The sequence below is a fragment of the Trachypithecus francoisi genome, unplaced genomic scaffold (genome assembly GCF_009764315.1).
Source record: "Trachypithecus francoisi isolate TF-2019V2 unplaced genomic scaffold, Tfra_2.0 Contig01585, whole genome shotgun sequence".
Taxonomy (NCBI): Eukaryota; Metazoa; Chordata; class Mammalia; order Primates; family Cercopithecidae; genus Trachypithecus; species Trachypithecus francoisi.
In genome coordinates this window covers 7,496,319-7,519,981 of record NW_022681444.1, presented here as the reverse complement: position 1 = coordinate 7,519,981, position 23,663 = coordinate 7,496,319, and the positions used below count along the sequence as shown (strand labels likewise).

The following is a 23,663-nucleotide window of genomic DNA, read 5'->3' as shown; positions in this document are numbered from 1 at the left end:
TTTCTTTCTTTCTTTTTTTTTTTCTGAGACAGAGTTTCCCTCTGTCACCCAGGCTGGAGTGCGATGGCTGGATCTCAGCTCACTGCAAGCTCCGCCTCCCGGGTTTACACCATTCTCCTGCCTCAACCTCCCGAGTAGCTGGGACTACAGGCGCCCACCACCTCGCCCGGCTAGTTTTTTTTGTATCTTTTTTTAGTAGAGATGGGGTTTCACCATGTTAGCCAGGATGGTCTCGATCTCCTGACCTCGTGATCCGCCTGTCTCGGCCTCCCAAAGTGCTGGGATTACAGGCTTGAGCCACCAAGCCCGGCCTCTATCTTGTTATTTCAGAAGACCAGTCAGGGAAGAGCCACTCTCCTCAGTCCAAGGAGGAGAACCCAAGGGCCCCTCCTGGGCTGCGTCTGGTCCACGATTCTGGGGGGTGGTACAGCCACCAGACCCCAACCTCAAAACTGAACTTTTTGACAAGGAAGGTAGCTGCCTGCAGGGGTTCCCACGGGCTGGAGACAAGACAGGCAGGCATTCTCTCTTCTCCGACAGAAATATCAGCCAGAAGCGAGCTTGCACAGCTCCTCCGACAACCAAAGATAAAACGTGTCTCAGGACATCTCGTACTTTCCATGATCTGTCCCTGACAGTATGGTGACCTATCATTTATCTTGTGGGGCCGGGACAGCCTGGCCTGGCAGCTCCCCACAGGAGTCAGTTTATCAAGCACATCTTTTGTTAGGATAAAGGACTGCCTGGCACACAGCAAATGGGCAAGGCACCACCCCCACCTTGCTCCCACCCACCTCCCCCAGCAGCAAGGGCAGGTTGTCTTCCTCCTGACAACCCTACTAGGTAGGGATCATTATTCCCTTTAAGCAGGAGGAAACGGAAGCTCAGAGACTGATACTGAATGGAGGGCCTACCATGTTCCAGGGGCTTAATAATTATTTAACTCCCACAACTGCACTGGGGGGTGACTTAGGGTCAGCTTCATTTTACAGTTGAAGAAACTGGTTCAGAGAGGGAACCTGCCTGCCCGAGGCCACACAACTACAGCCGAGGGCTGGCTTTGGGATTGGAAGTGGCTAAATCTGTCTCTGGCAAATCTTCTCTTTGGTCTCTGCTGCTTTGGGGCATAGGTTAGACTGACACAGCTGTCCCTCTGGGCAGGTGCTTTCCCAAAGCACCTGGTCAAGCCCATGAGTGGAGTAGGCATGGGAGACTGGTTTTTCCCTTTCTCCTTTGCCCCGCTTCCCCAGGGCACCTCATAGCAAAGCCAAACATGTTGGCAAAAATAAATGAGCAAGAACTTTGTACAAGATCCCTGCCCTTGGCCAGGTGGAGTGGTGTAATCCCAGCACTTTGGGAGGCCGAGGCGGGTGGATCACAAGGTCAAGAGATTGAGACCATCTTGGCCAACATGGTGAAACTCCGTCTCTACTAAAAATACAAAAATTAGCTGGGCGTGGTGGCGCACCTGTAGTCCTAGCTGCTTGGGAGGCAGAGGCAGGAGAATTGATTGAACCTGGGAGGTAGAGGTTGCAGTGAGCCAAGATTGCACCATCGCACTCCAGCCTCAGTGACAGACCAGGAGTCCATCTCAAAAAAAAAAAAAAAAAAAACCCTGCTCTTGTGGAGGTCCTGCCAGAACCCAGAGAAGGTGACAGGATGCAGCAAGGTGCGGATTTTTTTTGAGAGGGAGTCTCGGTCTGTCGCCCAGGCTGGAGTACAGTGGTGCGATCTTGGCTCACTGCAACATCCACCTCCCAGGTTGAAGCGATTCTCCAGCCTCAGCCTCCCAAGTAGCTGTGATTACAGGTGCGTGCCACCATGCCTAGCTAATTTTTGTATTTTTAGTAGAGAGGGGGGGTTTCACCATGTTGGCCAGGCTGGTCTCGAACTTCTGACCTCAGGTAATCCGCCCCCCTCAGCTTCCCAAAGTGCTGGGATTACAGGTATGAGCCACCTGGCCAAGGTGAGGATTCTGAGGTAAGGGATTCAAAGAATCTTAGGAAACAAACGTTGATGCTTGCTTTCTTTTTTTGAGACAGGGTCTTGCTCTGTCACCCAGGCTAGAGTGCAGTGGCGAGATCACGGCTCGCTGCAGCCTCAGCCTCCTGGGTTCAGGTGATCCTCCCACTTCAGTCTCCTGAGTAGCTGGGACTACAGGTGAGCGCCACCATGCCCAGCTAATTTAAATTTTTTTTTTTTTTGTAGAGACAGAGTCTCCCTATGTTGCCCAGGCTGGTCTCAAGCTCCTGAGTTCAAGCAATCTGCCCGGCCTCCCAAAGTGCTGGGATGACAGGTGAGAGCCACCACACCTGGCCCAGTGACGCTTTCTACTGAAGAGTCCGTTGATGGGTCTTTTGGGGAGATCTTGTGATGAAGAATCAAAGCATGTGCCTGGGAAAAGAGTCCCAGAGTAGTCAAGTGATGCTCAGGAAGTCAGTGGAGCCACGTGCTGGTTCCCCATCCCTGCTATAGCAAATTACCACAGACTTAGTGGCTTAAAGCAACACAACTTCATTCTCTGACAGTTCTGGTGGATGCAGCCTGAAGTGGGTCTCACAGGGCTAAAATCAAAGTGTCGGGAGGGCTGCGTTCTGTCTGGAGGCTCAGGGGAGAGTTTGTTTTGTCCCCTTTTCCAGTTTCTAAAGGCCCCTGGTATTTCCTTGGACCGCGATCTCTCCTTTATCTTCAAGGCCAGCAGGGTAGCATCTCTCCTGTCTGACTCTTGCTCTGTCCTTTCATCTCCTCTCTTAATTCTGGATCTGTTTTTATATCTTTTCTCTAATTCTACTGCCTCCCTCTTGGAAGGGCCCTTCTGATTACACTGGGCTCACCCAGAAAAATTAGGATAATCTCTCCCATCTCAAGATCCTTACTAAATCCCTTGTGAAAAGTCTCTTTTGCCACACAGTCACAGTCATGGGTTCTAGGGATTGGGACATGGATGTCTTTGAGGGTGGAGGGCATCCTTCAGCCTGCCACAGATGGCAAAGTCATGTCCTTGTGGCTGCAGCTCCAGTGTCCAGGCTGAGCGTGGGGGCGCATGGCGTGGTCCTCATGCCCACTACCTACCCTGACTCTGTGGAGGTGGGCAGAAAGCAGCAATACTCACTACGTGCCGAGGTCCCGCCAGGTGCCCGGCCTCCTTACTCCCTAGAAGGCAGGCACCACCACATGCTCCCACACTACAGATAAGGAAACAGCTCTGAAACAGATTTGAAAGTATTTGAAGTTTTGCCAGGGAAGAGGGATCCAGAGCCAGGGACAGGGTCTGGGACACCCCGAGACTCTGTTTCTCGGAACTCCAGGGGCTGCTTATCTTTCTCTTCACAGGAGAAGGGGACCCGGCTGCCGGCTGCGCGGCCGTGGGGCGGGGCGTGGGCGGCGCTGGCCGCAGAAAGGCTCTCCCCGCCCCCTTTGTGCTTTCCCCGCAGGCTGCTCCTCCGTCGAGCTGATCACACCCACAGTTGAGCTGCGCTGACCAGAGATGCCTGCCCACAGCCTGGCGATGAGCAGCCCGGCCCTCCCGGCCTTCCTGCTCTGCAGCACGCTGCTGGTCATCAAGATGTACGTGGTGGCCATCATCACGGGCCAAGTGAGGCTGCGGAAGAAGGTACGTGCCTCCCTGGGAGTCCCCGGCCTGGGTTGTACTTGCTTCTCTCCATGTCCTGTCAGGAAAGCCCTGGGATAGGGAAATGTGGCCAAGGTGTGTGCAGGGCTGGGAGCTGGGCACCCCCTGCAGCCTCACCGGGTGGCTCCCTGCCAGCCCCACTTGTCAGCAAGGCCTGCACCTTCTCCTCTCTGGCTTAAGAGCACTTACTCGCTTGCCGTGCCACCGGGCTGAGTTCTTGGCATGGAGAGAGCTAGCGAGTGTCTGTGAGAAAAGCAGGTTCTGGAGGGTGGAGTGTGGGAGCGTGACAGCACAAAGCCTCTGTCTAACCTGGTGGCTTCCCGGCACGGGAGGTCTGATGTCTGGGTGGAGTGGGAACCGGCAAAACAGGAGTCCGAGAAATGTTGAAGTGGAAATTCCCAACTCTCGGCAAATGTCACTAACAAGCCCACTGCAGCCTCCAGAGGCCAGCTCCCAGCCGGGCACCACCGGGGTGCTCAGGGAGGAATTTCCCCACTAATCTGAGCCCCTGAACCAAAACAACATTAACGAGTCCCAGAGCTGGGCCGGGGCAAGTTCCAGCAGCGTCCGTCACACTGGACGGCGAGTCTGCAAAGTCATAGGCTGATCTCGTTGGCTGTCCTGGCAGCAGAATGCAGAAAGACCCCGGGTACCTGTTGCTTCCTCCCCAGGTATTTTAATAGAGGAATCTTTTCCTGAAACTGCCTCTGTCTTCCCCTGTGTCCAGTTCAAAGGCAATGTGAGGCTGGCTCTGGCACTGCATGCGGGTGGATCCTGGGGAGTGAGGATCTTGGCCATGAGCCAGGCTCAGGCCCTGCTGCAGGTACAGGCAGGATTAAAGGCAGGGCAGCTGCCCAAGTGATAGGATGCCTGGAGGCTACAGCTGCTGATGGCTTCTGACTTCTCCCTGTATTGGCTGGGTCCTGGGATATGGGATCTGTGCATTAAGCAGAACAGCTGCATTCACTCATTGAATCCTTCCCAGAGGACTGAATGTGGCCTGGAGCTGAGCATGAGATCCCCACCACAGCCCTGGGGAGCAGGGGAGGCCCCACAGTCATCCCATTTTCTAGGTGAGGAACCTGGGCTCAGAGAGGAGACATCACTTGTGAAGGTCACACAGCCCAGTTTGAACTCCAGTGTCCAGCTTCAGAGCCCACATCCTGTCTTGGAGGCTGGGATTCCTTTTTTGTTTTTTTTTCCTGCTGTCCAGGCTGGAGTGCAGTGGCGTGATCTCTGCTCACTGCAACCTCCACCTCCTGGGTTCAAGCAATTCTCCTGCCTCGGCCTCCCCAGTAGCTGGCATTACAGACACGCACCACCATGCATGGCTAATTTTTGTATTTTTGGTAGAGATGGGGTTTCACCATGTTGTCCAGGCTGGTCTTGAACTCCCACCCTCAGGTGATCCACCCACCTCGGCCTCCCAAAGTGCTGCAATTACAGGCATGAGCCACCACACCTGGCCGAGGCTTGGGTTCTTAACAGCAGGCCAACGATTCCTTTTTTTTTTTTTTAATTATTATTTATTTATTTTAGAGACAGAGTCTTGCTCTGTGGCCCAGGATGGAGTGCAATGGTGCAATCATAGCTCACTGTAGCCTTGACTTCCCAGGCTCAGGTGATCCTCCCACTTCAGCCTCCCAAGGAGCTGGGAGGTGTGTGTCGCCACGCCTCATTTTTTATGTTTTAGGCAGAGATGGGGTTTTGCCATGTTGCCCAGGCTGGTCTCAAACTCTTAGGCTCAAGTGATCATCCTATCTTGGCCTCCCAGAGTTCTGGGGTTACAGGTGTGAGACACTGTGCCCAGCCATGATTTTCTTTTAACATGAATTCACGGAGGGGAGGAGGCGAACCTGTCCCAGAGCCTTTCTGCCTGATTGGCAGGGACACCGCAGAAGGAAAGCCTCACTCCTTGGGCTGCTCGTGAGGTGTTCCTCATGACAACGTGGTCCCCTCTTATCTCTACTCTGGGCACTCAGTGTCATCCAGGAAGGACTTGCTGGAGGTGACAGTCGCAGGCCCTGGCTCCTCCACCCACCAGCCTGGGGACCTGGACAAGTCTGGGAGCTCAGTGTCCTCATCTGTAAGTGGGGGTCGTGACAGCAGTGCCAGGAGAATGCAATGCCCCACCAACGTTTGTCCTTAAGACTTGTAAGTGGCCGGGCGCGGTGGCTCAAGCCTGTAATCCCAGCACTTTGGGAGGCCGAGACGGGCGGATCACGAGGTCAGGAGATCGAGACCATCCTGGCTAACATGGTGAAACCCCGTCTCTACTAAAAAAATACAGAAAACTAGCCGGGCAAGGTGGTGGGCGCCTGTAATCCCAGCTACTCGGGAGGCTGAGGCAGGAGAATGGCATAAACCCGGGAGGCGGAGCTTGCAGTGAGCTGAGTTCCGGCCACTGCACTCCAGCCTAGGTGACAGAGCGGGACTCCGTCTCAAAAAAAAAAAAAAGACTTATAAGTAACTGAAATTAATGTGAGCACAGCAGCCTTAGGTCGCTTTCAAGGGAGAGCAACCAAAGGCTGGCCTCCACCCCAGCTAAGGTGGCACCTTGGCTGCTGATGCTGGGGGCTTCCTGGTCTTCACTGCAGCTGGCTCTGGCCTGGCTGGCTTGTATTTGAGTTGTATCTCCAGGGGGAGCAACCTGATGCGCAGTGGACTCCTAAGGCAGTGCTCACTGTATGCTGAGGCCCCTTGAAAGGTATCACGGATCCACAGACGGGGCCTTTGGTGATTCACTGATTTAAGGGCCAGCAGAGAGGAATTTGGAGTGCGAAGGTTCCAGTCTCGGAGATCTGAGCTGCATTCTTCTCTGGGGTAGGGTAGGGCAGGCCCACCAGGGAGGACAAACCAGCTTTCGGGGACAGTCATGAGTCAGAAGCACAGGATTTGCCGTCATCTGAACAATGTAGAAAACCTGCTGCTGCGATTCAGGCTCTGCTGTGGGGCTGGTGGGGTTTGACTGTCTGGATGCCGGCAGGGAACAGTGGAGCAGGGTCATGGGCCTCCGATGATCTCAGTGTGACTCTATGTCTCTGCTTTCCAATGAGAGAAAGTGACAATTCACTGAGCACCTCTTTGTGCTGGGCATTGTCCTAGTGGCTTCTCCAGGTCTCCGTCTCACTCGGCACACGGCACATGAGCTGTGATTTCTCCTGCGTTTACAGAGTTCAGGATCCTGTGGTTAATCAGTGTGGAGCTGGGTTTTCAGCCTGGGGCTCTCAAGACCCTCTCATGGCTTGTAGTGCAAAGTCCAAATTCTTCAGGTGCCACCAGGACCCTGATGATCCCTGTACCTTTATCTTGGGCCCCTGTCCCTTGCCCTCTATGCTCCAGTGTGCTGGTTTTCTGTTCTTCACACATGCCCAACTTCTTCCAGCCTCAGGGCCTTTGCATGTGCTGTCCCTTCTGCCTTGAATGTTGTTGCTCCAGCCCTCCCTTCATCTGGTTAATGTCAATGCTATTATTATTATTATTATTATTATTTTTGGAGACAGAGTCTGGCTCTGTTGCCCAGGCTGGAGTGCAGTGGCAAGATCATGGCTCACTGTATCCTCGACCTCCTGGGCTCAAGCAATCCTCCTGCCTCAGCCCCCCTGCCAAGTACCTGGGACCACAGGTGTGTACCACCACACACAGCTAATTTTTGCATTTTTTGTAGAGATGGGGTTTCATCATGTTGCCCAGGCTGGTCTTGAACTCCTGAGCTCAAGTGATCCACCTGCCTCGGCCTCCCAAAGTGCTGAGATTACAGACATGAGCCACCGTACCCAGCTTGTTTGTTTGTTTTAGAGATTGGCCTTGCTATGTTGCCCAGATTGGTCTCAAACTCCTGGAAGCTCAAGCAATCCTCCTACCTTGGCTTCCCAAAGTGCTGGGATTACAGGCATAAGCCACTGCAACTGGCTTGCTTTAGAGGTGGGGTCTTGCTATGCTGGCCAGGCTGGTCTTGAAGTCCTGGGCTCAAGTGATCCCCCTGCCTTGGCCTCCCAAAGTGCTGGGATTACTGGTGTGAGCCACCTCATCCAGCCCTAAGCCTCAGCTTTCATGTCACTGCCTCAGAGAAGCCTTCTCAGACCCTCAGACTGGGTCAGGTCCCACGTAAACGTTCTCAAGGCCAGCCGTGTCTTCTCCTTAACAGGTGAGACACCTGGCCTTCCCTGGTTCATAGGCAACTCCCCCAGCAGACTGTGAGCTTCATAAAAGCAGAGACGGGGGGCCTTTTCCTGGTGAGCTCTCAGCCCCCAGCACAGGGTAGGAATCGTGGACGATGGTTGGATGGGCGTGTGTGTAACTGTACCTCTGTCCTGCCACTGTGAACTCTGGTCATGGACAAAACACAGCCCCAGTCAACTAGGCTGTTTGTCTCACTACCAGTGACTCTCAACTGGTGTATTTCAGGCCTTTGCCAATCCCGAGGATGCCCTGAGACACGGAGGCCCCCAGTATTGCCGGAGCGACCCCGATGTGGAGCGCTGCCTCAGGCAAGTACTTCAGGCCCCCAGCCTGGCCACACCTGGCCACGGCCTGCCCTTTCAGACCTTCTTCTGCACACGGGGGGGCGGCTTGGAAGACTCTCAGGCGCCGAGGTTTTCTGTGTTCCTGATCTTCTCGGACTGTTTTACTTTATTCAGTGATTTAATTTCTAATGAACTTTGGAAAAGTAAGACGTGGTCATGACTCACAATTACAAAGTGAGAAAGGTGTCTTCAGTGAAAATTCAGTCTCCCTCCTGCCTCTGACTTCCAGGCACTACGCAGTTCTACTGGCCAGGGGCAAACACTCCTGCCAGTGGTCGTGCATCTTCCCATACAGACTTTCTGCATTTACAAACATGCATGCCACACTTTTCCCTTTGTGCCCCATACATAGAATCACCCTTTATCCACTGGTCTGTACGTGCTTTTTTTTTTTTTTTTTTTTTTTTTGAGACGGAGTCTCGTTCTATCACCCAGACTGGAGTGCAGTGGTGCGATCTCCACTCACTGCAAGCTCTGCCTCCCGGGTTCACGCCATTCTCCTGCCTCAGCCTCCTGAGTAGCTGAGACTACAGGCACTCGCCACCATGCCTGGCTATTTTTTTGTATTTTTAGTAGAGATGGGGTTTCACCATGTTAGCCAGGATGGTCTCAATCTCCTGACCTCATGATCTGCCCGCCTTGGCCTCCCAAAGTGCTGGGATTATAGGCATGAGCCACTGCACCCGGCCTTTTATTTTATTTTTTTTAATATGACAACAGAGATTGTTCCATATTGGCTTACAGAGGAGTCCCATTCACTGTATTGGTGCTTCAGCATTAATGCTGCCACTCTGTTGAATGTACGGCCCATAACTTCCCTAACCGATTCCCCTGCGATGGGCATTTGGGCTCTTTCTGTGTTATGAACAGAAGGCCCCAACACCTCCTTTTTTTTTTTTTTTTTTTTTGAGGCGGAGTCTCGCTCTGTCGCCCGGACTGGAGTGCAGTGGCCAGATCTCGCTCACTGCAAGCTCCGCCTCCTGGGTTCCGCCATTCTCCTGCTCAGCCTCCCAAGTAGCTGGGACTACAGGCGCCCGCCACCTCGCCCGGCTAGTTTTTGTATTTTTAGTAGAGACGGGGTTTCACCGTATTAGCCAGGATGGTCTCGATCTCCTGACCTCGTGATCCGCCCGTCTCGCCTCCCAAAGTGCTGGGATTACAGGCTTGAGCCACCGCGCCCGGCCTTTTTTTTTTGAGACAGAGTCTCGCTCTGTTGCCCAGGCTGGAGTGCAGTGGCGCCATCTCGGCTCACTGCAACCTCTGCCACCTGAGTTCAAGCAATTTTCCTGCCTCAGCCTCCCAAGTAGCTGGGGCTACAGGCGTGCACCACCATGACTGGCTAATTTTTGTGTTTTTAGTAGAGATGGGGCTTCACTATGTTGGCCAGGCTGGTCTGGAACTCCTGACCTCAGATGATCTATCCGCCTCGGCCTCCCAAACTGCTGGGATTACAGGCGTGAGCCCCCGCACCCAGCCTCAACACTTTTTTCATTTGCCTTTATGGGTATGTGTGAGCAAAACTGCAGGATGCAACACAATAATAAGACATTTTGCCAAGTGTGCACGAGTCTTTTCCCACTACTGGTGTGGGAGCCATTTTTCCATCCCTCTGACAACTCAACTGACAACTCATTGTATTGGCATATTTGGGTGGATCCCCACCAAGGTGACAGGTGAAAATGTATATCACATTTTCATTTTGCTTTGCACTTCTTATTTATTTATTTATTTATTTTTGAGATGGAGTCTCGCTCTGTCGCCCAAGCTGGAGTGCAGTGGCTTGATCTCGGCTCACTGCAAACTCCGCCTCCCAGGTTCACACCATTCTCCTGCCTCAGCCTCCTGAGTAGCTGGGACTACAGGCATTCGCCACCATGCCCAGCTAATTTTTTGTGTTTTTAGTAGAGACGGGGTGTCACCATTTTAGCCAGATGGTCTCGATCTCCTGACCTTGTGATCCACCCGTCTTGGCCTCCCAAAGTGCTGGGATTACAGGCATGAGCCACCGCACCTGGCCTTTATTTATTTATTTTTTTGGATATGGAGTCTCACTCTGTCACCCAGGCTGGAGTGCAGTGGCACAATCTTGGCTCGCTGCAGCCTCCACCTCTCGGGTTCAAGCAATTCTCCTGCCTCAGCTTCCTGAGTAGCTAGGACCACAGGCGCCCGCCACCACACCTGGCTAATTTTTTGTATTTTTAGTAGAGATGGGGTTTCACCATGCTAGCCAGGATGGTCTCGATCTCTTGGCCTCCCAAAGTGCTGGGATTACAGGTGTGAGCCACCGCGCCCAGCCTGCACTTCTTTATTCTTAGTGAAGTTGAACATCTTTTCATATGCTTAACATCCCCCTGGTCAATTAAAATGAATTTCCTCATTATAAAAATCAGAACTCATTACAGACGATTTGGGTAATATTGAGAAAGCACAGAGACAGAAAGGAGAACCACTCCTAGTCCTAGTCACGGTTCACACTTGTGTCTCTCTCCTCTTTGTCTTCTATATATAAATATTTTTCATAAAATTAGGCATGCATTAGGTACACTCAGTTTGGAGTTCTGATTTTCTTTTGTTAACATTATTTTGCAAACACTTTCCTTGTTGGTAAATGTTACTCAAACAATGATTCTTGGCCAGGTGCGGTGGCTCATGCCTATAATCCCAACACTTTCGAGAGCCGGCAGATCACTTGCGGTCAGGAGTTCTAGGCCAACCTGGCCAATATGGCAAAACGCTGTCTACACTAAAAATACAAAAATTAGCTGGGCATGGTGGCATGGGCTCGTAGTCCCAGCTACTTGGGAGGCTGAGGCAGGAGAATTGCTTGAACCTGGGAGGCAGAGGTTGCAGTAAGCTGAGACTGTGCCACTGCGCTTCATCTTGGGGTATAGAGCAAGACTCCATCTCCAAAAAAAAAAAAAAAGATTCTTAAAAAACTGGCCTTGTAAAATCCCATCAGAGACCAAATGTTAATTTCACATAATTACAGTCAATATTAAATTTTTGTTGGCAGTTTCTGCTCTGCCATTTTTCACCAGTGACCTGGAGAGTGAGGCGGTGGCACTTCAGGGGTTGAGGGTCATCGGAGGAGCTTGAAGGGGAAGTGGGGAGGACGGGGAGCTGGACAGGCTGAGGCCGGAGACAAACTGTCGCACAGGCCTCAACACATTTCCCTGCATCACAGGCGGAAATGGGTGGGACACTGTCATTTAAATAATACACATTTCTTTCACTTGAAAGAAAGTCTGTGGGTTTTTTTCTTATGTTTTTCTTGGCCATTGATGATAATATGTCCACTTGTGGTTTTAAAAAAATTACAGACCTGTGTCATGTAGGAAGTTAAATTGTTTGCTATTTCACCCTTTCAAATCCTTCACATGAGGTCCGTCTCTCCATCAATGCACACCTACTATGTCCAAGACACTGTGCTAAGCACTGGCTGTACTTTCATGAACAAAAGCCTTCTCCGTACATGACTTCCATTGGTGACTCTTGCCCCGGCTGTCTCGGCCCTCCTGGACAGTGGAGAAGGATGGAATGAGCTGTCCAGGCAGCAGGAGGCCAGGATGGTGGGTCACCCGGGGCCAGCTCACAGAAGCCACCAAGAGGATGCGTTTTGGCTCCTCCCAGGCTGCAGAGGTTTCGTGTAGCAACGCTTTCATGTGGCACAGGAGTGGCCAAGTGGCCTTACAGATACTTGGTTTATTTTTACTGGCTGAAACCAGGCCCCATGGAGAGACAATAGACCCGGGGGGTGCCGAGACATTTCCACCCAACCAATCTTTTTCTTTTTTTCTTTTTTTTGGAGACAGAGTTTTGCTCTTGTCGCCCAGGCTGAAATGCTATGGCACGATCTTGGCTCACTGCAACCTCCGCCTCCCAGGTTCGAGCAATTCCCCTGCCTCAACCTCCTGAGTAGCTGGGATGACAGGCACCTGTGACCATGCCAGCTAATTTTTGTATTTTTTTTTTAGTAGAGACAGGGTTTCACCATGTTGGCCAGGCTGGTCTCAAACTCCTGACTGCAGGTGATCCACCTGCCTTGCCTTTCCAAAGTACTGGGATTACAGGTAGAAGCCATTGCGCCCAGCCCAAAATAACCCATCATCTATAGTACTGGGGCTTAAATGGTTGAAATTCATTTCAGCACTTTCTGAGTGCCTCTTATCTAATAATACTTTATAGCCATTTGGTGAGGACTTACTGGAGGCCGACTGTATACTGGGTCCATGTCAGACCTGGGCAGTGCCTGGGTCCCCTGGGCCCTTCCTCCGCCACCTGATTTCACAGAACATCATGGAAACTTGAGCGTGCAGAACTAAGAGAATTCTATATCCTGCCGTCTGCTACTGGAGAACTGGCTGGAACCCGAAGGGGGAGACCACCTGGAAGCAAAAGTTGGTTAAATATTAGACCAGGGTTTATGGTATGATTCGAGTCACTCTTCTGTCAAACAGGAAAGCACTTCAATCTTGGTTCTTGGAGCATAAATCTGCCTTGCAGTTTAGCACAGGCTGGAGTCCAAATGTGAGCCTAGCTCTGGGAGAAGCCAAGGACCAGCCACCTTTTCAGGATACATATCCAGAGTTCCCGGCAATGTGTGTTTGGGCCAGAATCTGAGGTTGGGTGTATGGAACTGCACGGAGGGGTTATCTGTGTGGTCCCAAGGAAGGGAGGCAAATGCATAACCTAAGCTTGGAGCATTTCTGTTTGGAGCATATAGACTTAAACGGAGTGAACAGGTTTGTCAGGAAATTGGGTCCCAAAATGTCAGCCCTGGAAGTCCCTTAGATGTCATCCAGCATGTACATTTTGTACATAGTGAATGCAGGCCCAGAGTGTGAGAGAGATTTGCCTGAGGCCATGGAGCTAATGAGCACCGCAGCAGAACTGGAGGTTTCCAGCCTAACACTCCCTTCCCACTACACCATGAAGTGCTTAAAAAAAAATTTTTTTTTTTTTTGAGATGGACTTTCACTCTTGTTACCAAGGCTGGAATGCAATGGCGTGGTTTTGGCTCAATGCAACCTCCACCTCCCAGGTTCAAGCAATTCTTCTGCCTCAGCCTCCCGAGTAGCTGGGATTACAGGCACCTGCCACCACGCCTGCCTATTTTTTGTATTTTTAGTAGAGACAGGATTTCACCATGTTGGCTAGGCTGATCTCGAATTCCTGACCCCAAGTGATCCGCCTGCATCGGCCTCCCAAAGTGTTGGGATTACAGGCGTGAGCCACCTCGCCCGGTCTTTTTTTTTCTATTTTTTTATTTTTTATTTTTTGTGACAGGGTCTTGCTCTGTCACCCAGACTGGAGTGCAATGGAATCCCAGCTCACTGATGTCTTGACCTCCTGGGCTCAAACGATCTTCTCACCTCAGCCTCCTGAGTATCTGGAACCACAGGCACGTGCCACCATGCCTGGCTAATTTTTTAATTTTTATTGTCGTAGAGATGGGATCTTGCTATATTGCTCAGACCGATTCCAAACTCCAGGGCTGAAGTGATCCTCCCACCTCAGCCTGAGATCACAGGTGTGTGCCACCACACCCAGCCCCATAACGTGCTTTTTATTTATTTGGTCTGAGCATCTGAGGGCAGTCAGAAAGTCTGGCAAAGCCAAGAGGATGAAGTGAGCTTTAATGACGGTGTCCAGGACAGGGCTGGTGATGGCGATGGAGGAGATGGCGGCTTGCTTAAAATCTCCCTACTCAGCCGAGCACAGTGGCTCGCACTTGTAATCCCTGCACTTTGGGAGGCTGAGGCGGGTGGATCACCTGAGCTCAGGAGTTTGAGACCAGCCTGGTCAACATGGCAAAACCCCATGTCTACCAAAAATACAAAAATTAGCCAGGCATGGTGGGGCTCACCTGTAGTCCCAGCTACTTGGAAGGCTGAAGCATGAGAATTGCTTGAACTCAGGAGGTGGAGGTTGCAGTGAGCCGAGATCGCGCCATGCACTCCAGCCTGGGCAACAGAGACTCCGTTTCAAAAGAAAAAAAAAAAAAAGATCTCCCTACTCAGTGTCCAGGAGTGTTGTAAGCACTTTCCAGGAATCCACTCACTTGGCACTCTGAGGAGGGGCCTGGCACTCTCGGCTCTGCTCCTGAGGCTGTCCCTCTATGGGAAGGCGATTTCACTGTTTTGTATACCTGTCTTTGAAACGAAGCAGGCACTGCATTGTATCAATCCTGATACAAATTCAAGGAAATTGCCACCGTGGATGCCAGCAGGTGGTGGAGAGAAGAGGAGACCCTGTGGAACGACCAGCAACTGTCCCTGTCCTGGTCTTCTGGGGGTCACTGTCCTCACCGCTGTCACCTAGTGCCGGAAAATGCAGTTGGTATGGAAAAGTCTGTGGAGGGTGAGGGCAGGCCTGATGCTGCAGGAGGCGATACAAGTCCAGTCTAGTAGGAATTTGCTTTGGGTGGCTTTTACCTTAAACAAGTGGTTATTATTTGAATGATGCATTTCACCCGAGCATGTCCGTGGTACGTGCCTGCCTCCATGTCTCTCGGTTTGGAGCCTGGAGGTGGGAGGAGGGAGGTGAGCTTTCTTCCATCCTTCTTTGGTGCCTCCATTGCTCCCTGTCCCTGGCCACTGCAGCCTCAGAGGGGCCCCTCTGCGGTTTGAGACAGACCAGACCAGGGAGGGAGGGCTGGGCCAGCCCCAGGGGCTGACAGTCAGAGCTCCTGACCACCTCTCCTCCCACGCTGGTGACCGCTGAATTGCTGCCTAATGGCTGGAAATAGAAGGTGGGGCTCAATCCCCGCTTTTTCTGCAAGGCCTGCTCCTCCCCAGCCTGCAGATGTGCCAGGCAGAGCAGGGTCCACTTCTGCCACACACTTCTCCCTGTTTTGTTCCTCCTTCCCACCCTGTCTTCCCCAACTTCTTTCCTTCACCCACTCTTCAGGGTTTAGCTATGTTTGTGAACTATCTGTACTGTGATTCTCTTAACAGCTTTCTAAACATTGACTTACTCTTTTTTTTTTTTTTTTGAGATGGAGTCTCGCTCTGTCGCCCAGGCTGGAGTGCAGTGGCTCAGTGGTACGATCTTGGCTCACTGCAACCTCTGCTTCCCGGGTTCAAGCGATTCCCCTGCCTCAGCCTCCTGAGTAGCTGGGATTACAGGCGCCTGCCACCACGCCTGACTGATTTTGGTATTTTTAGTAGAGACGGGGTTTCGCCATATTAGACAGGATGGTCTCGATCTCCTGCGTGATCCAACCACCTCAGCCTCCGGAAGGACTTATTCTTAAAATATCAACACAAACTTTAAGGAATGGCTGAGTGAACAGATTGCATATGCTGGTTGTGCTTTTCCTGAAACTTTCAAATAAACATTACAAAGTCCTCATCCAGGTGGCATTCCCTTGGAATCACTTGTGACAGGCCGACCTCCTTTTGGGACATAATCAAAAATGGGTTTTCCAAGGGTGTCCCTCTAATCAGCCTGTATCGGGATGTGGGTACCCACAGCTCCATTGCCAGAGGATGGAGTGATTTTTGTTTTGTTTTGTTTTGTTTTTTGTTTTTGAGACAGAGTCTCACTCACTCTGTCGCCCAGGCTGGAGTGCAGTGGCATGATCTTGGCTCACTGCAACCTCCACCTCCCGGGTTCAAGTGACTCCCTGCCTCAGCCTCCCGAGTAGCTGGGATTACAAGCACATGCCACCATGTCCAGCTAATTTTTTTTTTGTTTTTTTGTACTTTTACTAGAGACGGGATTTTGCCATATTGGCCAGGTAGGTCTCAAACTCCTGTGCTCACATGATCCACCCACCTCAGCCTCCCGAAGTGTTGGGATTACAGGTATGAGCCACTGCACCTGGCCAAGGATGGAGTGATTTTGGAGGAACACCTATTACCTTTCCTCGTGAGTCCTGGTAAGGGACTTACTTGACTGGGAGGTGCCCCCAGTCTTTGGTTTCTCCCTCTCTTTTATTTGATTGATTGATTGATTAATTGATTTGAGAGAGAGTTCCTCTCTTTTTGCCCAGGCTGGAGTGCAATGGCATGATCTCAGCTCACTGCAACCTCCACCTCCCCGGTTCAAGCGATTCTCCTGCCTCAGCCTCCCGAGTAGCTGGGATTACAGGCATGCACCACCACGGCCGGCTAATTTTGTATTTTTAGTAGAGACAGGGTTTCACCATGTTGGCCAGGCTGGTCTCGAACTCCTGACCTCAGGTGATCTGCCCACCTTGGCCTCCCAAAGTGCTGGGATTACAGGCGTGGGTCTGTAATCTCCCTCTCATGTCTTCCCTGAAGGGAGTACCCCAGAATCTATCCAGAGCCAGCCTCTCTGACGCAGGCAGGCCACAGTGTTCCCCACTGCTGGGTGAGACCTGCCCTGCCACAGACTTGCTTTCCTTGTGTCTGGGTTGCAAGGTCAGGATCTGGCGGAAGAGGAGAAGAGGGGTTCATGTCAGTCTCGGGATATGGGGACCCAGATGCCAGGTGCTGTGTCCTGAATTTGGCCTGAGAAAGATCTAGGCTCTGCTGGGTTTACAGGAGTTCTGTACACTCAGATTGAATTCGTCTCCCACTCTTATTCTGCCTCACTCCCTCATGTGCGCCACACTGTAGCCATGGGCTCGCTTTTCTGCACATTGAACATGCTGTGCTTATTCTGACCTCAGGACCTTTGCACACACTGGTCTTCCTTCCTGGAAAGCTTTTCCCCTGTAGGGTCAGCTTCTCCTCATTCAGGCTTCTGCACAGATGTCTCCTTCCCTGCCCATCCCCACCCCAGACAAGGTGCAGAGCTTCCTACAGTGTGGAGTGGCCAAGCACTCCAGGCTCCCTCCCTGTCCTGCCCTCTTTCTTTTGGTCAGGCCCACACACCATCGCCCTGGCCCAAGAATCGTCTTGCCAGTGGGAGGGAAGAGAAGCATCCTGCAGCGGGTCCCCACACAGGTGCTGCTAGTCTGGGCCTGGCCCGAGGATACGGCATTATTGGTGGAATGCATGGCAGCAGGAAGGCCTGGAAAACATGCTTCTGTTCCTGCACCTCACACGCATGGCCTGTCCTTGGGGGAGGTCACGCCCTGGGCACTGAAGTCCTGTTTATTTGAGCTTCCAATGTGGCAATCTACGGGTTTAGTTGCTCATTCAGTCTCTAATTTATGGGACTCACCCTCCTCACCTTTCATAAAGGAAGCAGGCCATTAGTAGGAGTCTGGAAAATGTGAACCAGCTCTTAGCAGAAGAGGGTGAGTTTTCTGAGTTTTCTTTCTTGGTCATTTATTTATGGTGGGGTTATACAGAGCTCCCCCACCCCCGCCACATAAATGCACATGCTTGATGACTTTCAACAAAAAAGGAGGCAGGAAATGATGTGTAAAATGAAGAGGTTCACCGGGGGCTGGCCATCGGTTGACGCCAGTGAGTGGAAGCGGATCTTGTTATGATCGTCCCTGAAAGGATGGGTGGTACTTAGATTTAGGGGCAGGGGACATAGCCCGGCATTCATGTCAAAGGCCTGCTCTTGGGCTCTAGCCCCTTCTGTTCGGGAGGGGCCCAGGAAGCTGCATTCAGAAGGAGGATGACCTCAAGCCTGACTCAGAGAAGTCCTGCTCTGGAGGTAAAGAGCACAAACTCGAGTCAGAACTCGGTTCTAATCCCAGCTCCTCCACTCGTTGGCTCTGTAAAGCACTCAGCACCTCGGAGTCCCACTTTTCCTGCCTGGTGTCCAAGGGCTAGAGAGGAAGGTGGGGGAGAGCATGGCAGGAGTGGGGTCCTGGCAAGCCCTAGAGGTATGGTAAGAGCATCCTAGACCAGTAGCCCTCTGTGACTCCCAGCCCATGACATGGCCTCGCGGCCTCAGCTGCTTGCAAGCATAAGCTTGGAGCTGCTCTTCTTCTGGACTCTGGGGTATCCATCTCCTTGACCTGGCCATTAATGGATTTGAGTGTCTAGTATGCCTGAAATGACCCCCAGTGGGTCAAAGCCTTGTCAGGGCAGAGCACCCCAGCTTCCACGACACTCTCAGAAGGGCCTATGGCCCCAAAGCTAACACCTGACTGACTATACCCCTCTCGTCTCCCCAGGGCCCACCGGAATGACATGGAGACCATCTACCCCTTCCTTTTTCTGGGCTTCGTCTACTCCTTTCTGGGCCCTAACCCGTTTGTCGCCTGGATGCACTTCCTGGTCTTCCTCCTGGGCCGTGTGGTGCACACCGTGGCCTACCTGGGGAAGCTGCGGGCACCCATCCGCTCCGTGACCTACACCCTGGCCCAGCTCCCCTGTGCCTCCATGGCTCTGCAGATCCTCTGGGAAGCGGCCCGCCACCTGTGACCAGCAGCTGACACCTCCTTGGCCACCAGACCATGGGCCAAGAGCCGCCAGGGCTGTACCTGGGGACTTGGTCTTCCTTCCAGATTGTGGTGGGCCCTGAGTCCTGATTTCCAGGCGGCCTGCTGCGCATATGGGTCTCTGGGCCCAGTGGGCCTGTGTGTGTGCGCGTGTGTGTATATGTATGTGTGTGTGTATGTTTCTTAGCCCCTTGGATTCCCACATGAAGTGACTGACGGGAACCATTTCAAGACCGATTGTTAAGATTGACAGAAAATCCTTCAGCTAAAGAAACAGAACATCAAAAACACCACTCCCTCTCCCTCCCTAACAGTGAAAAGAGAGAAGGGAAACTCTAAGATTCCCAACCTAATGATCATCTGAATCCCAGGCTAAGAATGCAGACTTTTCAGACTCACCCCAGAGATTCTGGCCCAGCCAATCTAGAGGCAAGACCGGCCTGGTATTTTTTTTTTTTTTTTCCAGGACAGAGTCTTGCTCTGCTGCCCAGGCTGGAGTGAAGTGGTATGATCTGGCTTACTGCAGCCTCCACCTCCCAGGTTCAAGCGATTCTCCTGCCTCAGCCTCCTGAGTAGCTGGGATTACAGGTGTGTGTCACCATACCCGGCTAATTTTTGTATTTTTAGTAGAGACAGGGCTTCACCATGTTGCCCAGGAGGGTCTCAAACTCCTGGCCTCAAGTGATTCACCCACCTCGGCCTCCCAAAGTGCTGGGATTACAGGCATGAGTCACTGCGCTCAGCCACCATCTGGAGTTTTAAAAGGCTCCCATGTGAGTCCCTGTGATGGCCAGGCCAGGGAACCCCTGCCAGTTCTCTGTGGAAGCGAGGCTGGAGTCTTGGGTTCCTGTATGGTGGAAGCTGGGTGAGCTGAGGACAGGACTGGCTCCTCTGCCCTGGCAGACGCTTCCCTTGCCCTTGGCTTTGGATGTCTTTGCTGGAGTCTTCTCTCTGGCTCAGGTGTGGGTGGGAGGGGCCCACAGGAAGCTCAGCCTTCTCCTCCCAAAGTTGGAGTGCCTCCAAAGGGCTGTGGGTGGAGGAGTGGGAGCTTTGGGTGACCAGTCACTCAGAGGAACTTTCTGGTCCCTTCAGTTATCTTCAAGGTTTGGAAACTGCAAATGTCTCCTCGATGTGGAATCCTTATGTATGAGTGTGTGTGGTTTCTCCTAGACCTGTGACCTGAGATATGTGATTTTTAGTCATTAAATGGAAGTGTCTGACCACCTCCGCCCAGCACCTCGTCTTGGGTTGCGCGTTCTTGGTGTTCCCTGCTGCCCAAGTGGGACTGATGGTCCAACGCGCTGGGCGTTCTTGCTGGTGACTGTCTAGAGCCAGTGTGGCAGGACAGGGTCTCTGGCGCAGACACCAACGCGCCCTGACTGGGTGTTAATCACACAGCAAGCAGCAGCCTCCTGCTTCCCGTTGGGGCGGGCAAGGTGACATCTGGCGAGGGGAGCCAGGAGCACCCAAATCCTGCCCCGGTCAAGTCACCCCTCCCTACGGGGCTGCCCCGCCCGCGGGTTGCCATCAGCTCCGTCAACGAGGACACCGAGACTCCAGGAGGCCACCGCCCTGAAGTGCTGGGCCAGGTCTGAAAGGCGGGACTGCCAGGCTCCCAAAGCCCCTGTGCGGAGCCCCTGTGCTGCACGGCCTCACTTTCCCTGAACGCCCCCTCCCAGCACCCCGATGCCGGTGCCCCTCTGACGGATGTGACCTGCCGTGCCGAGGGTGGGGGGTTCTCCGGCAGCGCAGGGACCCCAGGCCCCGCCAGAAAGCGCCGTGAGTTCCCGGCTCCCGTTCGGAGCTGCGAGAGGAAACACTGCCCCCTGGTGGTAAGGAGACGCCTCTGTTTGGGGCCGCAGCGGCCCCAGGAGAGAAACGGAGAGTGCGCCATCCAGATTGAGCACCTACTGTTTGCTAAGCGTTGGACTGGGCATACTAGTTGGATTTTTTCACCTAATCCTTAAAACAGGCTGGGTGGGTTGGCTTATGTCTGTAATTCAAGCACTTTGGGAGGCTGAGGTGGAAAGATCTGAGCCCAGGGGTTTGAGACTAGCCTGGGCAACAGAGCCAGACTCCCTTTCTACCAAAAAAAAAAAAAAAAAAAAAAAAGCCGGGTGTAATGGTGCCTGCCCGTGGTCCCAGCTACTCGGGAGGCTGAGGCGGGAGGATCGCTTGAGCCTGGGAGGTTGAGGCTGCAGTAAGCCGAGATCCCACCGCTGCACTCCAGCCTGGGCAACAGAGGGAAACTGTCTCAAAAAAAAAAAAAAAAAAAAAATCCCTAAAACAATCCTAGGTGGGAGGGATTTCTGTTTTTTAGATGAGGAAGGTGAGGCTTTTTAGATGAGAGAGGCGAGGTTCACAGGAAGGAGGCTTGTAGGGGGTTCTCCTCACAGGGGAGAGGTGACTTGCCTGCTGTCCCTGGGCTGGGACACTGTAAGGCCAGAGGGAGGGCAGACCCCAGGGCAGGGGCCATCCAGGAGGCGAACCCAACGTGCATTTTTGTTGCTGTTTGTTGTCGTTATTGTTTTAGACTGAGTCTCACTCTGTCACCCAGGCTGGAGTGCAGTGGCACCATCTCGGCTCACTGCAACCTCTGCTTCCCAGTTTCAAGCGATTCTCCTGCCTCCACCTCCCAAGTAACTGGGATTACAGGCATGTGCCACCACACCCGGCTAATTTTTGTATTTTTAGTAGAGACGGGGTTTCACCATGTTGGCCAGGCTGGTCTCGAACTCCTGACCTCAAGTGATCTGCCCGCCTCAGCCTCCCAAAGTGCTGGGATTACAGGCATGAGCCACTGTGCCCGGCCACATCAGCGTGCATTTTTATGTTTATATTTTCCTTCCTGGGGAAAGAGGGGCTCTGTGGGCAAAATAACCTGCTGGGAACCCACAGGACCCAGGTGAGCAGGGGCATCGGATGCCCATGGCAATAACGTGAACCTGGGGCGTGGGTGATGGAGGTGGCGCCTGCCACACTGGAGCTGCAGAGACCACAAGACCATGAGGTCCCCTCCCCAGCACCGCCCCTGTTCTGTCAGCTTGCGAGTGCCTCCTCAGGGTGGGGTGGTGTCCGATGCTGGGGTGACAACCTCATCCTGTCCCCAGCCCCATGCTGCTTCAGCCTGGGGTGGGCAGGCTCCGCAGGACAGGGTCCGGCACAACCCCAAGTGCTCAGCGCCCTGATGGAGGCAGATGGGGCCTTCTAACCCCTGCTGGGGAGCGGCTGCCTGGGGAGTGGGCAACTCACCTGCAGTGGGGGGCGAAAGACCGGTTAAGGGGACCATCCAAGCCAAGAAAGTGAGGAGCAAAGAGAAGAGCTCAGCAGCTCTCCCCAGACCCCTCCACCTTGAGCCTGGGAAGCGGAGGGTGGTGGGGAGAGTGGGGGAGGGGAAGCGTGAGGGTTGATGGTGTGGAGGGGAGATGTACGGAGGGGTGTGGGGGTAGGGAGGGAGTGGGGGGGAAGGATGGGATATGAAAGGGAAGCGTGGGTGGTGTGGAGAAGGGGTGGGTATGGAACGGAGAGGTAGGGGTGGGGTGGGTGTTGGGGTGAGTGTGGGGAGGATTGGGGTATGGAAGGGAGACTTAGGGTGGGGTGGGGTGGGTGTGGGTGTTGCAGGAGTGGTGGGTATGGAAAGGAGGCTTGGGTTGGGCTGGGTTGGGGGTAGGTGTGCGGGAGCGGTGGGTATGGAAGGGAGGTGGGGCTGGGGGACAGGTGGGCCTAGAAAGGAGGTGGAGGTGTGGGAGGGTTAAAGGGATCAGCAGTGTGGGGTCACTGGAGCCTCTGGCCCTTATCGGGGAGTCTGGGGCTGGGGCTGTGGGTCACGCTAGGGTGGGCTTCGCATGGCTGGCTTTGTTTCCTAAGGGGACCTCTGACTCTGCCATGGGAGGACAGGGGGTGTGGACAGCCGAGCAGTGGACACAGTGGGCAGTGGCATGGCTGTTGCTTCCACAGTGGCTCAGACAGTGCCCTGGCTGCTCACCCAGGAGCTGGAGGACCCAGGTGGGAGGAAAGAAGGGAGAGGCAGTACCCAGGATGATGTCTGGCCTGCTATCAGGAGCCCACTGAATTTTTTAAGGGAGAGAAGGAAGCCCTGGAGGCCTGTGCTGCTCCCGCCCAAGATCAGACCCAACCCTCGGGGATGGAGAGGGCTGGGGAGAGGACTACTGGCTCCACAGCCAGGGTTCCAGAGAGCCAGTGCCCATCTCCCAGGCAGCAGTGGAGCACAGTGGGCCAGCGAGGCAGGGAGGGCATCTCATGGTTTTTTCTTTTCTTTTTCTTTTTTTGAGACAACAGTCTAGCTCTAGCCCAGGCTAGAGTGCAGTGGCATGATCTCGGCTCACTGCAACCTCTGCCTCGCGGGTTCAAGCGATTCTTCTACCTCAGCCTGCCAAGTAGCTGGGATTACAGGCGCCCGCCCCGCCACCACACCAGGCTAATTTTTGCATTTTTAGTAGAGACGGGGTTTCACCGTCTTGGCCAGGCTGGTCTCGAACTCCTGAACTCAGATGATCCACTTGCCTCGGCCTCCCAAAGTGCTGGGATTACAAGCATCTTTTTCTTTTTTTAACAGGTGGGGGCAGGGAGAGTCTTGCTCTGTCATCGGAGTTGGATGGATGCAGTGGCACGATTGCAGCTCACTGCAGCCTTGAATTCCCAGGCTCCGGCAATCCTCCCACCTCAGCTTCCTGAGTAGCCGGGACCACAGGTGTGTGCACCACACCTGGCTAAAGCACCTCATGGTTGATCGAATCTTCTGAACTGACCAGAGGTAGAGTGGGAATTGGCCCAGAATGCAAGATGACCTCAGGCACCGGCGGGGTTCTTCCTGACCTCATCCCCACGCCTGCAGCCCATCTTCCAACTGTCCCCAGATTTATCTCAACCCCTGGGGTTGGGGGCTCTGGGAAGGGTGGGCCTCAGCTGTCTATGTCTAGGAGGCAGAGGGCACTGAGCAGAAGCCTGGGGGGCCCAGAGCCTCGATTCAAGGAGGTAGGCAAGGACTTTTTCCTCTTGGGGGCAGTGAATGGGGCCAAGGTCCAGGCCTGTGAACTGAAGCCGCCCTGGTTGGGGCCCAGTGTCTGTGGCATCTTCTCCTAAGCTCTGAGTGAGCAGGGGTGCCAGAGCTGAGTTGCAATTCATGTAGACCCAAGGCCCAGGGAACAGGATAGCAACCTGGGGGCCTCTT

The 23,663-nt window shown here is 53.4% G+C and overlaps 1 protein-coding gene across 2 annotated transcripts in view; it reads left to right on the top strand.

Moving 5' to 3' along the window:
- The window catches only part of PTGES (prostaglandin E synthase), a 41,638-nt gene extending 21,930 nt beyond the window's left edge, over positions 1–19,708 (top strand). The window contains exons 1-4 of one of the 2 annotated variants that reach the window (XM_033193671.1): positions 2,243–2,296; positions 3,435–3,613; positions 8,039–8,121; positions 18,206–19,708. In XM_033193671.1, coding sequence (XP_033049562.1) covers positions 3,488–3,613; positions 8,039–8,121; positions 18,206–18,455 — 459 coding nt within the window. In that variant the 5' untranslated portion in view covers positions 2,243–2,296; positions 3,435–3,487 and the 3' untranslated portion in view covers positions 18,456–19,708. Of the gene's footprint in view, positions 1–2,242; positions 2,297–3,434; positions 3,614–8,038; positions 8,122–18,205 lie in introns of those variants that run through there. The other variant, XM_033193680.1, reaches the window with a different exon arrangement.
- The last annotated feature ends 3,955 nt before the right edge of the window (positions 19,709–23,663 follow it).